The following is a 17,518-nucleotide window of genomic DNA, read 5'->3' as shown; positions in this document are numbered from 1 at the left end:
GTTGACGAATCAGCTCCAAGAGAGATATTACCACCTTCGGCTGCAAATATTGATGCAGCTAATGCTTAGGCTACTCAATAAAAATGCATTACGTACATAAGTTTACACATGAAATACACTGAACAAAAATATAATATATAATATAAAAAAATATAATATAAACGCACCATGTAAAGTGTTAGTCACATGTTTCATGAGCTGAAATAAAAAATCCCCAAAATGTTCCATACAGTATGCACAAAAACCTGATTTCTCTCAGGTTCTGTGCACAAATTTGTTTACATCCCTGTTGGTGAGCATATCTCCTTTGCCAAGATAATCCATCCACCTGACAGGTGTGGCATATCAAGACGCTGATTAAACAGCATGATCATGACACAGGTGCATCTTGTACTGGGGACAGTAAAAGGACACTAAAATGGGCAGTTTTGTCACACAACAATGCCACAGATGTCTCAAGTTTTGAGGGAGCATGCAATTGGCATGCTGACTGATGGAATGTCTACCAGAGCTGTTGCCAGAAAATGTAATGTTAATTTCTCTACCATAAGCTGTCGTTTTAGAGAATTTTGCAGTATGTCCAACTGGCCTCACAACTGCAACCACTTATAACCCCGTCCAGGACTTGTTGCGTGCTTGTTGTCCTCACCAGGGTCTTGACCTGACTGCAGTTCGGCATCACCTTCGATGGCCACTGGCACGCTGGAGAAGTGTGCTCTTCACAGATAAATCCTGGTTTCAAGCGTACTGAGCAGATGGCAGACAGTGTGTATGGCGTCTTGTGGGCGAGCGGTTTGCTGATGTCAATGTTGTGAACAGAGTGCCCCATGGAGGGGTTATGGTATGGGCAGGCATAATCTATGGACAACAAACACAATTGCATTTTATCGATGTCAATTTGAATGCACAGAGATACCGTGACGAGATCCTGAGGCCCATTGTTGTGCCATTCATCCTCCGCCATCACATCATGTTTCAGCATGATAATGCACAGCCCCATGTTGCAAGGATCTGTACACAATTCCTGGAAGCTGAAAATGTCCCAGTTCTTCCTTGGCCTGCATACTCACCAGACATGTCACCCATTGAGCAATTTTGGGATGCTCTGGATCGACGTGTTAGACAGCGTGTTCCAATTCCCGCCAATATCCAGTAACTTCGCACAGCCATTGAAGAGGAGTGGGACAACATTCAACAGGCCACAATCAACAGCGTGATCAACTCTATGTGAAGGAGATGTGTCGCGCTGCATGAGGCAAATGGTGGTCACACCAGGTACTGACTTGTTATCTGATCCATGCCCCTACCTTTTTTTAAAGATATCTGTGACTAACAGATTCATATCTGTATTAACAGTAATGTGAAATTCATAGATTAGGGCCTAATGAATTTATTGCAATTTTATATGTCGCTTGTTTGTATCATTTGAAAAGCCATTGACAACTTTGTATTTTTAGTTAACGTTGTTCTGAAGTTATCGGCAGTCACAGAGAAACAGATCAACCATCTGATTCTATGTTTAGCATAGATCTGTGTATAAAGTGACGTGGGAGGGCACTTAGCTGATCTGAGGCAGGCGTTAGATTACGAGAGTTTCAACAACCAACTACAACGATGATAATAATGATGGTTTTGGGAAACATCTCAGAGATTTAACGATGCTCCTATGAATGTTCTAACGATGAACTTAGCCTTAAGATGCTTTTGTGAAACAGTGCCCTGGTTGTGTTGGGTTTTATTCAGGTTTGGGGTCAATTCCATTTCAAGTCAGGAAGTTAACCAAAATCCAATTCCAAATTGTACTAATTGAAAGCATTGCGGAGAATTGGAATATGAATTTCAGTGTATTTCCTAAATTGTCTGGAATTAAAATGGAATTGACCCCAACCCTATCATTACTGTCTACTGGAATTAACTCTGCCTTTTAATTAGCCTATTCTGTATTAAAAAAATAAAACAAATAAATGTAATGTTTATAATACACCTGACTGCTTTTTGGGAGAATATACCTATTTTTCATGAATTGGAATCTGTACTAAGAAACAGAACATTAAGTGTTTTTAATAGTTTCAGATGGGATCTTGTATATAGCCACTTTAAACCAAAACAACTCTCCTGAATATCAGGCCTGATGAATATGATCATTCTTTTAATGCAAACATACAAACACTTTTCTTACAGCAGCTGCCTGGAACCACAACAATCTGTTGTGATAGCTGTTATGTCATCATTGTGACATTATTACAAAGGCATTATGATAAAGTGTATGTCATTTTTAGTAGGAAAGATGATGGGTTGTCTGTGTCTGTCTTATGTGAGTGAACTTGTGATTTTTGATGAGTGGATGGGTTATCTTTCTCAGTTGCTTGTACATCTGAAATACTGCTGCCATTGAGAAGCTCAAAACTGTTCGTTTCCTCTCTCTCTTTCTTAATACATGATATACATAATATAAATGAAACCAAACTGACCAATTCACAAATAAAAGACCAATAAGGCTACATTAACACATTGAATATATCAACTCATATTGTTACATAAACTCAGCAAAAAAATAAATGTCCTCTCACTGTCAACTGTGTTTATTTTCAGAAAACTTAACATGTGTAAATATTTGTATGAACATAACAAGATTCAACAACTGAGACATAAACTGAACAAGTTCCACATACAGTCAGTATCTGGTGTGGCCACCAGCTGCATAAAGTACTGCAGTGCATCTCCTCCTCCAGCTGCATTAAGTACTGCAGTGCATCTCCTCCTCATGGACTGCACCAGATATGCCAGTTATTGCTGTGAGACGTTACCCCACTCTTCCACCAAGGCACCTGCAAGTTCCTGGACATTTCTGGGGGGAATGGCCCTAGCCCTAGCCCTCACCCTCCGATCCAACAGGTCCCAGACGTGCTCAATGGGATTGAGATCCGGGCACTCCATGGCCATGGCAGAACACTGACATTCCTGTCTTGCAGGAAATCAAGCAAAGAATGAGGAGTATGGCTGGTGGCATTGTCATGCTGGAGGATGAGCCTGCAGGAAGGGTACCACATTAGGGAGGAGGATGTCTTCCCTGTAACGCACAGCGTTAAGATTGTCTGCAATGACAACAAGCTCAGTCCGATGATGCTGTGACACACCGCGCCAGACCATGACAGACCCTTCACCTCCAAATCGATCCCGCTCCAGAGTACAGGCCTCAGTGTAACGCTCATTCCTTCGACGATAAACGCGAATCTGACCATCATCCCCGGTGAGACAAAACCGCGACTCGTCAGTGAAGAGCACTTTTTGCCAGTCCTGTCTGGTCCAGCGACGGTGGGTTTGTACCCATAGGCAACGTTGTTGCCGGTGATGTCTGGTGAGGACCTGCATTACAACAGGCCTACAAGCCCTCTGTCCAGCGGACAGTCTGAGCTCTGATGGAGGAATTGTGCATTCCTGGCATAACTCAGGCAGTTGTTGTTGCCATCCTGTACCTGTCCTGCAGGTGTGATGTTCAGATGTACCGATCCTGTGCAGGTGTTGTTACACGTGGTCTGCCACTGCGAGGATGATTAGCTGTCCGTCCTGTCTCCCTGTAGCGCTGTCTTAGGCGTCTCACAGTATGGACATTGCAATTTATTGTCCTGGCCACATCTGCAGTCCTCATGCCTCCTTGCAGCATGCCTAAGGCACGTCCACACAGATCAGCAGGGACCCTGGGCATCTTTCTTTTGGTGTTTTTCAGAGTCAGTAGAAAGGCATCTTTAGTGTCCTAAGTTTTCATAACTGTGACCTTAATTGCCCACCGTCTGTAAGCTGTTAGTGTCTTAACGACCGTTCCAAAGGTGCATGTTCATGAATTGTTTATGGTTCATTGAACAAGCAGGGAAACAGTGTTTAAACCTTTTACAATGAAGATCTGTGAAGTTATTTGGATTTTTATCTTTGAAAGACAGGGTCCTGAAAAAGGGACTTTTCTTTTTTTGCTGAGTTTATAAAAATAATTCCATCATGGTTCATGCATGTCTCTGCAACACCAGTAAACTACAATAAACCTTGTGAACCACGGTAAACCAATCTTTACTCCATGCTCCCAGCATAAAGAGGAGATCGTGACCAAGCCATGAGGTCAAAGGAATTGTCCGTAGAGCTCCGAGACAGGATTGTGTCGATGCACAGATCTGGGGCAGGGTACCCAAAAAAATCCTGCAGCATTGAAGGTCCCCAAGAACACATTGGCCTCCATCATTCTTAAATGTAAGCTCGGTCAAACTGAGCAATGGGGGGAGAAGGGCCTTGGTCAGGGAGGTTATCAAGAACCTGATTGTCACTCTGACCGAGCTCCAGAGTTCCTCTGTGGAGATGGGTGAACCTTCTAGAAGGACAACCATCTCTGCAGCACTCCACCAATCAGGCCTTTATGGTAGAGTGGCCAGACGGAAGCCACTCCTCAGTAAAAGGCACATGACATCCCACTTTGAGTTTGCCAAAAGGCACCTTAAGGCCTCTCAGACCATGAGAAACAGGATTCTCTGGTCTGATGAAAACAAGATTGAACTCTTTGGCCTGAACGCCAAGTGTCACGTCTGGAGGAAACCTGGCACCATCCCTACGGTGAAGCATGGTGGTGGCATCATCATCCTATGGTGATGTTTTTCATCGGCAGGGACTGGGAGACTAGTCAAGATCGAGGTAAAGATGAACGGAGCAAAGTACATTGAGATCCTTGATGAAAACCTGCTCCCCAGCGCTCAGGACCTCAGACTGGGGCGAAGGTTCACCTTCCAACAAGACAATGACCCTAAGCACACAGCCAAGACAACGCAGGAGTGGCTTCGGGACAAGTCTCTGAATGTCCTTGAGTGTCCCAGCCAGAGCCCGGACCTGAACCCGATCAAACATCTCTGGAGAGACCTGAAAATAGCTGTGCCGCGAAACTCCCTATCCAACCTGACAGAGCTTGAGAGGATCTGCAGAGAAGAATAGGAGAATCTCCAATGTTGGGCCAATATTGTTGTGTCATCCCCAAGAAGACTCAAGGCTGTAATTGCTGCCAAAGGTGCTTCAACAAAGTAAAGGGTCTGAATACTTATGTAAATGTGATATTTCCGTTTTTTTATTTGTAATAAATTTGCCAGAATTTATAAATATCTATTTTTTCTTTGTCCGTATAGGGTATTGTGTGTAGATTGATGAGGGAAACAATGATTTAATGAATTATAGAATAAGGCTGTAACGTAACAAAATGTAGAAAATGTCAAGGGGTCTGAATACTTTCCCGAATGCACTGTATATTCCACAATTTGACGACATCATGGACCGTTCTTTGATAATTGTTTATGTGGTCGACATGGTCAGACAAAACACAAAGTCTAAGTTTCTCTGAAGACACGAGTGACTTTACCTAAATGTCTCTGTCTGTCTGTCTGTCTGTCTGTCTGTCTGTCTGTCTGTCTGTCTGTCTGTCTGTCTGTCTGTCTGTCTGTCTGTCTGTCTGTCTGTCTGTCGGCTTTCTGGAGTGTTATTGTATCTGAACCCAGGAAAGGCCTACCACCAAGGCTTCATGGCTGAAGGCTCCTGCCATCTCACTGCCTTCATCACACTGTGGAGATTGTATGTGAGGATCCCTTTTGGGCTGATAAACACACCTGTAGCATTGCAAATGAGCATGGAGGAGATGCTGGACTGCCAGACGAGTGCTGTATCCCTTGTCCGAATGATGTTCTCTGCTACCCCAAGTCCTTTGAAGAACATGTTGAGGGAAGTTTTGAGAACACTACAACGCCACGGGGTGAAGCTGAAACCAACCAAGTGTGAGCTGTTTAGTTGGAAGTTTACATAAACTTAGGTTGGAGTTATTAAAACTTGTTTTTCAACCGCTCCACAAATTTCTTGTTAACAAACTATCAAGTCGGTTAGGACATCTACTGTGTGCATGACACAAGTAATTTTTCCAACAATTGTTTACAGACAGATTATTTCACTTATAATTCACTGTATCACAATTCCAGTGGGTCAGACGTTTACATACACTAAGTTGACTGTGCCTTTAAACAGCTTGGAAAATTACAGAAAATTATGTCATGGCTTTAGAAGCTTCTGATAGGCTAATTGACATAATTTGAGTCAATTGGAGGTGTACCTGTGGATGTATTTCTAGGCCTACCTACAAATTACGTGCCTCTTTGCTGGACATCATGAGAAAATCAAAAGAAATCAGCCAAAAAAGTCTGGTTCATCCTTGGGAGCAATTTCCAAATGCCTGAAGGTACAATGTTCATCTGTACAAACAATAGTACCCAAGTATAAACACCATGGGACCACGCAGCCATCATACCGCTCAGGAAGGAGACGCGTTCTGTCTCCTAGAGATAAACGCACTTTGGGGCGAACAGTTCAAATCAATCCCAGAACAACAGGAGAAGAACTTGTGAAGATGCTGGAGGAAACAGGTACAAAAGTATCCATATCCACAGTAAAACGAGTCCTATATCGACATAACCTGAAAGGCCGCTCAGCAAGGAAGAAGCCACTGCTCCAAAACCACCATAAAAAAGCCAGACTACGGTTCGCAACTGCACATGGGGACAAAGATTGTACTTTTTAGAGAAATGTCCTCTGGTCTTATAAAACAAAAATAGAACTGTTTGGCCATAATGACCATCATTATGTTTGGAGGAAAAAGGGGAGGCTTGCAAGCCGAAGAACACCATCCCAACCGTGAAGCACGGGGGTGGCAGCATTATGTTGTGGGGGTGCTTCGCTGCAGGAGGGACTGGTGCACTTCACAAAATAGATGGCATCACGAGGAGGAAAATTATGTTGATATATTGAAGCAACATCTCAAGACATCAGTCAGGAAGTTAAAGCTTGGTCAGAAATGGGTCTTCCAAGTGGACAATGACCCCAAGCATACTTCCAAAGTTGTGGCAAAATGGCTTAAGGACAACAAAGTCAAGGTATTGGAGTGGCCATCACAAAGTCCTGACCTCAATCTGATAGAAAATGTGTGGGCAGAACTGAAAAAGTGTGTGAGAGCAAGGAGGCCTACAAACCTGATTCAGTTACACCAGCTCTGTCAGGAGGAATGGGCCAAAATTCACCCAACTTAATGTGGAAAGCTTGTGGAAGGCTACCTGTAACATTTGACCCAAGTTAAACAATTTAAACACCTCACTACATCCCACTGCCTTTCACGCCTTATTCACCGTCATACTTACCATCCACACCTTACCACACCTTCATGCCTTACTCTTACCCGATACATTGAGTGGACAAAACATTAGGAACACCTTCCTAAAATTGAGTTGCACCCCCTTTTGCCCGCAGAACATCCTCAATTCATCGGGGCATGGACTCTACAAGGTGTCGAAAGTGTTCCACAGGGATGCTGGCCCATCTTGACTCCAATGCTTCCGACAGTTGTGTCAAGATGGCTGCATGTCTTTTGGGTGGTGGAACATTCTTGATACACATGGGAAACTGTTGAGCATGAAAAACCCAGCAGTGTTGCAGTTCTTGACACATTCAAACCGATGCGCCAGGCACCTACTACCATACCCTGTTCAAATGAACTTAAATATTTTGTCTTGCCCATTCACCCTCTGAATGACACACATACTCAATCCATGTCTCAATTGTCTCAAGGCTTAAAAATCCTTATTTAGCCTATCTCCTCCTATTCATTGTGTATAATTTTATTTTGTATTGTTCCCAGAGCACTTTAGCAAATGAGACCTTGGTCTTAATGTTTTTTTCTCTGGTTAAAAAAATATCCTTGCATTATATGTTTGCAACAAGATGAGCCTATTTGTCATCTTTTCGACTGCAGGGAACTTAGAAACTTATTTTTTGAGTGCAGACCCTTTACAAATGAATCTGGAGTTTCTTTGTTGTAATATATTTTCCATGGTAAATACAGTTACATTTGTTTTCACTTGTCCAGGATTCTACAGTATGTGTTGCACAGATGAGAGCAGTTATTTTATAGCGTAATTGATGTAATTCTCCACTAGAGCCAGCAGGAGGCGGTATAGGATCAGGTTTCAGATGGAGAGGAGGTGTGATTGGGGGAGGGAGAGGCTTGGGAAAAGTCATATGTGTCGAACACTCTTCTCATCCTTGAACTTTGTTCTTTAAACCCTTTCACTCTCTTTTTCTGTTTCTCCCTGTCTCTCGCTCTCTCTCTGACTCTCTATCTCTGACTCTATCTCTGACTCTCTCTGAATCTCTCTCTTTCGGTCTGTATGACTGTCTGTCTCCCTCTCTCTTTATCCCTCTCTCACATTCACATACATAATAGGCTCACCAAACTTAGGAGATAGTGAACCTCATTAAGTAGTGTTTATGAGTCCAGCCTGGTTGGCACTGGAACCAAGAGCAAAATAATGAAGAGATTACAAGATTACAAATGTCTGACATAGATGGATACTGATGAGATGCCTTGTAGAGGCATTTAGCAAAGAAAACATGTCACTTGTTCAGAACGTTCGCCATTAAATCCACAACAGTCTAATCTTAAAAGGCCTGTTTGTTGGATTGTCTCTCAATAGATGTTGGTTTTCCAAGGCCTTACTATGTAAACCAGAGAACCGGTGAATAGAGCCAGTGAAAGAACTGTTTGAACTGGGATAGTAAGGGACCTTAGTGTTATCTTCAGAGGTTTATTGATGTTTCTCATGTCCCTTAAAACCAAAGCCAAACACCCTCACAGAGGAAGTGTCCTGTGGTGGTCCACCACTGGTACTAGTGAAAAACAACCCCAGTCACTCACATATAGTTCCCCCCTGCTGTTCGGACTCTGTTCCAGTTCCACCCCCAGCCGTGACAATGACAGGACAGTGACAGAGCGGACTAGGCTGGTTCTGTGTTCTGCTGACAGAAGGGACACATGGAGACAGAGAGGTCCAGAACCTCTGCCCCCTCTGGGAACTGGGCCCAGGGTTCTCTGCAGGGTTCTATCCCCAGGCTTACAGAGCACTGGACCCCCAGAACTGGTTATGTTTGCATTCTCCAGCGTTCTGGAGCTGGCTGCTAGGCTGTAGCCATGGCAACGTGTAGATAGGGCTCTGATCAGAGGATGTATGTTTCCTGAGCCTGCTGAGCCTGCTGAGCCTGGAGTGAACATGACAAACAGAGGACCTTAACACTGTCAGTACACGCGCACATGCACACACACACACACCTTAACCTACTTCAGGAGGCAATTCAACCCCACCTCACTTTATCTCAAATGCAGATAAGATTTTAAAACCTTGTCTGATGAGAAATGTAAGTGGTCTGAGAGGCTGAACCTTCCCATTATGCAGCTTCAGATAGTCAATGGTGGCTTGGTAGGCAGAAGAGAATTTAATGTGCAGCAAAGTGCATGAGGCGAGGACTGGTGTATGGGGCAGTACTGAGCGTCTGGCCTGAACAAACGAGAGACCAGACAAAAAAGGCCCTTCATCCGTTGTCATGGAAACCACAGGGGAACTGAAGGGTTTGGGAAAGTGCGGGTTGTTTTGGTCGCTTAGTGCTCTCTTCCACTGCCCTCTTCTCCCTCTTTCTTCCCCCTCTCATCTCTCTCTCTTGCTTCTGTTTGGTGACTGTGAGGGGGACTTGAATGTGACGGTAGCTTGGCAACTCCCCCGGTGGCTGGCCATTGTAATGCAGTGAGGGGGCTGGGGAGAGGGCTGAGGAACAATGCCCTTCTTATGAGAGCGCCCCTCTCTCAGGCTCAGGCAGAACTAAGTGGGAGGAGAAATATTTCAGCTCAGGGAGCTGAGACGGAACACACAGGACAGGGGCAACCAGATGAAAAATCCTCACTGTCAGTATCCCCTCTGCTGTGAGTGTGTGAGTGGATGACGGATGAGTATGTGTCTGTTAGAATGTGTATGCGTGTAGGTGTGTGCATTGTGTGTGGGCAGACGTGGTGGCCTCTTTAACTTGACACTGACTTGTTCATGCACTGATAGATGCATGCTTTCCCTCAGCCATGATTCATTTTCCAGTGAAAAACAAGACCACAGACATTGTCTCACTGTTTATTGGGTACAACTGAATAAAAAATAGACAAGACATCTGATACACAGTCAGTTCTGATAGTAAATACTACCTCAGATACACAATGTTAAATTCAAACCAGACATAATTACAGTATATTCACAATACAATAGAATACATACCAATTCCCCAAAAAACTATAACTGGTTTTATTTATCGTTTTTTTACTACATTCATATGATTTGACTGATCTCTTTTTGAGGAAAGTTATGAGAAGTACAGATTGTATACATGTACACAGTAATATTGAGGACAATGAAAGTTGGTCATTGGGTCCTGATATCTGAGCAAGTCGAAATGTTCCACTGTTGTCTCACGACAGTATAACAATATATCAGCATTGTATCGGTCAGATTGTACTGTACACAGATTCACCATTTTTATAGGGATTGGTTAGGTTCTATCTCGACATCTATCAACATACTGACACAAGAGCCATTGTGTGGACTAGTGGTTACATGAAAAGCTTTTAATAATCATGAATAATGTTTATCTGTAGAAGAGATGCGGTGTTAAGATCTGGGCCCGTATCCACACAGCGTCTCAGAGTAGGAGTGCTGATCTAGGATCTGGCCATATAATATTATTCATTATGATCTAAAAGGCAAAACTGATCCAAGATCAGCACTCCTACTCTGAGACGCTTTGTGGATATGGGCCCTGAGCAATGTTAGTAGCTCTGCAGAAGATGTTGAGAAAACCCTGAGCTGCACAGCTAAAATACTACAACACAACAGTGAATTCTTAACACACAAGACAGTTGATTTGCGCCCTATTCCTGGAGAAATCGTAGGAAGACTACACTGTAATGACAAGGAATATTTACTCCACGTGTAAACAGTCAGTCACCAGTGGTGATGGGTGTTATGACGTGTGTTTGATGGGTGCCATTCTACCACATTCCTTCCCTTGTAGATCACTGTGAGATGGAATGCAGGCCAGGGGGATAGAGAGGAGTTAGAGAGAGAACAATTAGCCCACAGACACAGTCAGAGGATCCCTCAATGGCTCTTTCTGTTGTTAATCTCCACTAACAAAACACAGGAAATTACAAAACACAACAAGAATCCAGACCATAATTCACAGCTAAGATAATTGTTTGCTTTTTAAATTGTATTTATCAAACGAGAGTATACTAGTAAAAAAAAAGTCAAGAAAAGTTAATGTCAGTGTATTCAGCTCTGGATCTCTCCTAGCATTCAGCTGTGCCACTACATATGATATGTTGTCTCATGTCATAATGGACTGTCTGTAACGATCTTCATCACTTATCTCACGGCTAGGAGGGATTGAAGACAATCAAAGCCCTAGCCATGAGTTTATTCAGTAGTCTGTCTGTAACCACAAGTCTCTCAAAACAAATTGCCTTAAACTCAAGAGGTGTCTTTAAGCAGGAAGTCGCCCGCTGTGCATGATGATTTCCATAGTGCTGTCTACCTTTAATCTCAAGAGTCTTCTTGGTAAAATAAGTGTCCCTTTAAGGACCAAGCATTATAGAGATCCTTTATCTTCATTCAGTGCAATGCCCAGCACAGCCAGTGTGGGCAGAGAGAGGTTGGGGTAAGAGAGCTGGGTTCTTGAGGTCCAAGGGTAGCGTGGGCACTTTGTCCCCCAATGAGGTGACTCCTGGCTAGGCAGGGAGAAGGCAAGGAGAGGGACTCAGCAGGGTGTTCCAATGGCCATGAGAGAGGAGCTGTCTTTGGCCTTGTCATAGAAGATGGCTGGTATGGTTCCAGACACAATATGCAGCTTCTCCTCCTTGGTGGAGGACGGAGAGAGTGATGACGGGGATGAGAGAGAGGAGGGGTAGGTGGAGACTGCGGTGGTGGTAGTGGAGGATGATGATGATGAGGAAGAGGCTCCATTGGGTAGACATTCCTCACAGCAACAACAGCAACAGTCCATGAAGGCTTGGCCCAGAGAATGACACAGACACAGGAACAACACCGGCGTTGCAGAGCAACGGACAAACAACAGGAACTGGCCAATCAGAGCCAGCAGGGCCTCAGTCGTTGTGGAGACGGGGTTGGCGATGTAGGCCAGGGTGATGTTACAGACGTTCTCGGGGAGGTTACACACGGCGTAAACAATGGCCAATGCCACGACTGTAGAACTACACCTACGGTCTCTCTTCAGCTGCTGCTTCTTGGAAGAGGAGGAGGATGACGACAAAGAGGACGAGGAGGAAGGGCGAATTCTTTTTCCTCCTACTACTGTGCTGCTCCCCTGTTTCGTCCTTGCCTTCTCAGTGACAACGTGTCTCGTCACCAGCTGGCAGGCGAGGGTGAAGAGGAGCGGCAGGCAGAAGTAGCAGCCGAAGTACCACCACATGCGGGCCTCGTGGTAGGTCAGCACCAGGGAGTAGACCGACTCAGGCAGGCTGAGGGAGGGCCTCCGGACACACAGGTCCACCACGTAGCCCCCTGGCTGGACAGAGACCTCCTGGGTGAGCTGCCATAGGAGCAGCTCTGGAGCAGCCAGGACCATGGAGCCGATCCAGACCACAGACAGCTTGGCCAGGATGGACTGGCAGGGCTCCACCCGCGGGGCCTGAGGCTGGGGGCTGGTCACTGCGTGGAACCGGTCAATGCTCAACGCACACAAGCTGAATGTGGCTACTCCCAGAGAGGTCACCTAGAGGGAGAGGGGGAGAGAGGGAGGGGAAAAAGGCAGAGAGGGAAGATGGGCGAGGGAAAAGAAGGAGAAAATAAGAGGACAGTGGAAAGGAGAGAAGGAGACTGAATGGGATTGAGTGACACTGGTTTCAATAGAAGATGCTCATTTGGCAGGTCTTGATGCTGATTCTGAGGGTTCTCCAACCCACCAAGAAAAAACTGGGGGAAACACTACTGCTCCAAATAAATGCCCCCTAGGAATATGCAAATGAACCTATTCAGCTAGGTTGAAAAGAGCATATAGAATAGCATTAGAACGTCTGTCTGACCCAGATCCCCTCCTTGATAAGAGTTCCTAAGAATCTCAATTAATTACACACACCCCACCCGACAATTAACGTGAGGCGCTCGTTAGCATAACAATAGACTAACGACCATAACACATAGGCAGCTGGCAGACTGGGGCGATATACACGGCCAGTCGTGCACATAGTGCAATTATAACATATAAAACACACACATTATGGTGATTAAGTACAGTTTGAGTCTGAAAGACTTTGGAAATAACCAGACTAAAGGAACAGCCAGAGCAGGGCTTGCCCCATCAACCCTGAAAATGCACTCTTCCAGCCCTAATAGCAGAGGCGGCCTCAGTGCACTCACATAGGGAGTATATTAAAAGGCTATACGAATAGTCGTTTATGACCACCATCCTGTCATCCCTATATGTGTAGGTATAATCATTTGCATTGCTACAAAAGTATAACTTGTGTGTATGACTGGCCTACTGTTCAATAATGGGAGAACGAGGAAACCTAGAGGTGTGATGCAGAAATAACGGGACACATACGCGTGACGCAACAGGTGCATCTCTTTGTGCTTGTTAATGCACACGTGCGTAGACGTTCAATGTGAACTTTTTACCTCCATGTAGGGCACGATCCGACAGGACAGGTCCCCTAGCAACCTTCTCTTGGTGAGCTCGTTGAAGACGACCACGGGCAGACAGAAGAAGAGCACGAGGAAGTCCCAGAATGCCAGACTGGCCAGGATGCAGTTCCACGCGCTCTTCAGGTAATAATTGTGCCAAACGATACACATGAGCGCGAGGTTACCAACGATGCCCATGGCGAATAGGATGAGGGCGAGGAGCATCACTGCGTAAGCCCCGTATGAGCTGTCGGTTACCGGGTAGAGCGGGTTGTGGAACAGCACCGAGCCCTTGGAAGAGTTTCCCCGAGATCTGCCGTGCCTGTCCGGGGTGCTGTTGGTCAGGTGTGGGCCCTTGGGCGTTGTAAAGTACCCGTCCGGTTCATACGGTCTGGGGTGTTGGTTGCTGTGGGGAGACTGCTGGTCCTGTTTCCTCGAGCTCCCATCCTTGGCGCCCCGGGGGATTCTTTTTTGGTTAGCGTCTGGTTCATGCATCAGGGGTTCGATATATCCCAAATCACCTCCAATCTGATTCAGATTCAACACAGAGTCCGACTCCCCGGTCCCCGTCGTCAGTGTACGTGCAGCCCCGTCCCTCTCCAGAGTCCTCAGCGCTGTGTAACCAGGAACGACATGTCGGGGCTCCGCAGCGCTCAGGAAAAGTAGCAACAAAGCAAAAAGAGGAGTCATTTTCAGAGTTTAAATATGATTGTCTTTTACCCTGATAGAACGCTGAGAGCAAAGTAGTTCTATATTCTGCAAGTGTTGCGCTAGTTTAAAATGATAACTCCAGTCTGTATAAGTCTAATATATCCACAAATAGTTTTAGAAGAGTGTCCAAACTTCTGTCCGTCGGCAGGTTCGTTCTGATGTATACATTTGAGCTTCTGTCTGGCTCAAACTGAGTGCATGCCCGTTATTCATTGATGTTCTGCAAATGGAAGAGACCACATCTGCCCTCTTGTGGCCTAGATAGACGAGGCAAGGACCTCAAACTGTATTCAGAGCAAACGCATAGTTCAGTTCAACCAAAGCAAGTCAATTCATCTTTATCTGGGAATCCCCATATTGGCAGTGGTGGAAAAAGTACCCAATTGTCATACTTGAGTAAAAGTATAGATCCCTTAATAGAACGTTACTCAAGTAAACGTGGAAGTCACCCAGTAAAATACTACTTGAGTAAAAGTCTAAAAGTATTTGGTTCTAAATATACTTAATTATCAAAAGTAAAAGTATAAATCATTTCAAATTCCTTATATTAAGCAAAGCAGATGGCACCATTTTCTTGTTTTTAATTTATAAAAGATGCATTTGTGTTTAGTGAGTCTGTCAGATCAGAGGCAGTAGGGATGACCAGGGATGTTGTCTTGATAAGTGTGTGAATTGGACCATTTTCCTGTCCTGGTAAGCATTCAAAATGTAACGAGTACTTTTGGGTGTCAGGGAAAATGTAGGGAGTAAAAAGTACAGTATTTTCTTTAGGAATATAGTGAAGTAAAAGTAAAAGTTGCCCAAAATATAAATAGTAAAGTAAAGTACAGATACTCCAAAAAAAACGACTTAAGTAGTACTTTAAAGTATTTTTACTTAAGTACTTTACACCACTGCATATTGGCCATATTTCCCCCCAAAATGGCTGGAAAATAAACAAAAACAATGTCCTGTGGACAGGAAATGTTATATATATATATTGTTTATGTCCTACTAGAAAGTACTAGAATGTACATGTATATATTATACAGGGTATTTATTAACTTTAATTAAAGGCCCAATGTAGTCAAAATTATGTTGTTCCTGTGTTTTATATCATATTGTACACCAGCTGATGAAACTAACACTGTAAAAGTGTGAAAAACATTTGATCAGTGTTATTTCCGGATAGTTGCTGGTTGAAAATGCAATCTACACCAGCCTGGTCTCAGACTAGATGTAACATAGTAAATGTAAATCTGAGACACCCAAATTAGTATTATATGTTATGTTGGGTATGGTTACGAGACAGACCCTTACTTAACCTTTTCACGCATGAGTTCCAAATATCTCTAACGGTCACCCCCAGTGTGAGTTTTTTTATACGTGTGATGTCAGAATGCATTCACTGGTTGAAAATGTGATTGTTACGCAAATGGAAGTTAACCTGAGCTGCACTCAAACCAAGGCACGCTGCCTGCTAATTATCTATAGGCTATGTTTCAACTCAATTTTAAATCATTTTCTAACAACTTTTATTTTCTAACAACAGTTTGATTGAGGTGTGTTCCGCCTTATCATTAATTCACATAGAAGTAGCCCATTTTAATGTTGCAGACAAGTTATGTTTGAGGCTTCACTGAGCCAGACAAAATTCTCTCTTCGACCAGAGCCCAAGCACTTCCCCAGATCAAGTATGCAGACATTTTCGCATCTCCAGTCAGAACAGAACTTGCACAAACCTTTCCCCCCTGGCACATTTTCCAGCTGGCGCACGCATTGTTTTTTTCCTTACTCAAAATAACTTTTGGACATGTGTGCATTCCTGTCAAAGTAAGTGCCTTATTACGTTATCATTCTAGTTTCTGTAGATCGTGTTGTCGTTTCTACTGTAGAATACCGTATGTATTTATGGAGCATAATGTATTTACTGTTTTATTCACATTTTCAAGTGGTGACAAATCTTGCATTATGATTCTTGCATAGATTTTAATGTACACGTGTGTAAAATACTTTTTGGAAGGTTGTACTGATTATAATGAGCTAATGCTAAGCTAAATGGCAGATATGTGTGACGCCATGTTTGTTGACATCATACAATGCATTATGGTTGTCACGTAAACGTCTGTCTGACTGTTATAATAAAACGAGGTGAAGGGATGTGTAACGGCTGTCGTCGTGAAGAGAGGACCAAGGCGCAGCGGGTTGCGTGCTCATCATATTAATTTATTAAATAAATGTGAACACGAGAAAAACAATAAACGACAGAAGACAGTTTAACAGGCTATACTTACTACAGCAGTGCTAAAGACAACTACCCACAATTAACAAATAAAACACATCCCTATATATAGGACTCTCAATCAAAGGCAACTACAAACACCTGCCTTCAATTGAGAGTCCAACACCAATTACCTAACATAGAAAATACTAAACTAGAAATAACATAGAAATACAAAAACATAGAACATAACCCAAAACCCGGAAATAATAAATCAAACACCCTTCTAAACAAACCACCACCCCGAACCACATAAAACAAATACCCTCTGCCACGTCCTGACCAAACTACAATAACAAATAACCCCTATACTGGTCAGGACGTGACAGGATGGTTCGCTCGACTGAATTAGATTGTAACTATCGTTAATCAGGGTTGCCAGCTCAGACCCATCTTACCAGGGGGTTTTATTTTTATTTAGCTTATAAACTTATCCTGTGTTTGCCTCTCCATTTATTGATATGATGATCTGTGAGGTGATAACCTTTTATTTGCTTTGTCAAACTGTAAATGACTTGTGAAGCGTGTGCTCTGGTTCTAAAATACACTGTAACAAGTACATTGAAGATTTGTAATTTGCTGAAGAGTGGACAAACTAAGTTCATATTTTTCGTTGCAGCTATCTTTGACTTTCACTTTGTTTATTTGCATATTATAGTTAAAGGCATTCTGTGATTAGGGAGTTTTCGCTTGTCAAACAAACAAACAAACATGGCTGCCATCGTAAAGAATTTAGCTGCCGTTAACTGACGCATCTATTTTCTGAACAATATTGCATTTCTTCCTTGTGCTCACCAGAGATGTGGTACATTGTAAACAATTCTAACTGTTAGGTCACTAACTAATGTTTTATTTTTTGTCATAGTTATTTAGACTGGTTTATGGAATGAGTTTGGCTTTGGATGTGTTCCGTGTGATGCTTGTGCTCTTTTACAATAAAAGGTGAAATTGAGGAATAAAGTTGTAAATGTCA

At 43.5% G+C, this 17,518-nt stretch overlaps 1 protein-coding gene across 1 annotated transcript; it reads right to left on the bottom strand.

The window, feature by feature from the left end:
• Positions 1 to 9,996: 9,996 nt before the first annotated feature.
• Positions 9,997 to 14,488, bottom strand: LOC106583496 (G-protein coupled receptor 37-like 1). Its single transcript, XM_014167738.2, has 2 exons — positions 13,569 to 14,488; positions 9,997 to 12,663 (listed from the first exon to the last, which is right to left on the bottom strand). Exons 1-2 carry the CDS (start codon positions 14,262 to 14,264, stop codon positions 11,689 to 11,691), a joined length of 1,671 nt encoding a protein of 556 aa, XP_014023213.2. The 5' UTR covers positions 14,265 to 14,488; the 3' UTR covers positions 9,997 to 11,688.
• Between the last annotated feature and the right edge of the window lie 3,030 nt (positions 14,489 to 17,518).

The sequence above is a fragment of the Salmo salar genome, chromosome ssa22, assembly GCF_905237065.1.
Source record: "Salmo salar chromosome ssa22, Ssal_v3.1, whole genome shotgun sequence".
Taxonomy (NCBI): Eukaryota; Metazoa; Chordata; class Actinopteri; order Salmoniformes; family Salmonidae; genus Salmo; species Salmo salar.
The sequence above is the reverse complement of the archived record's forward strand: the minus strand, read 5'-3'. Positions and strand labels throughout refer to the sequence as shown.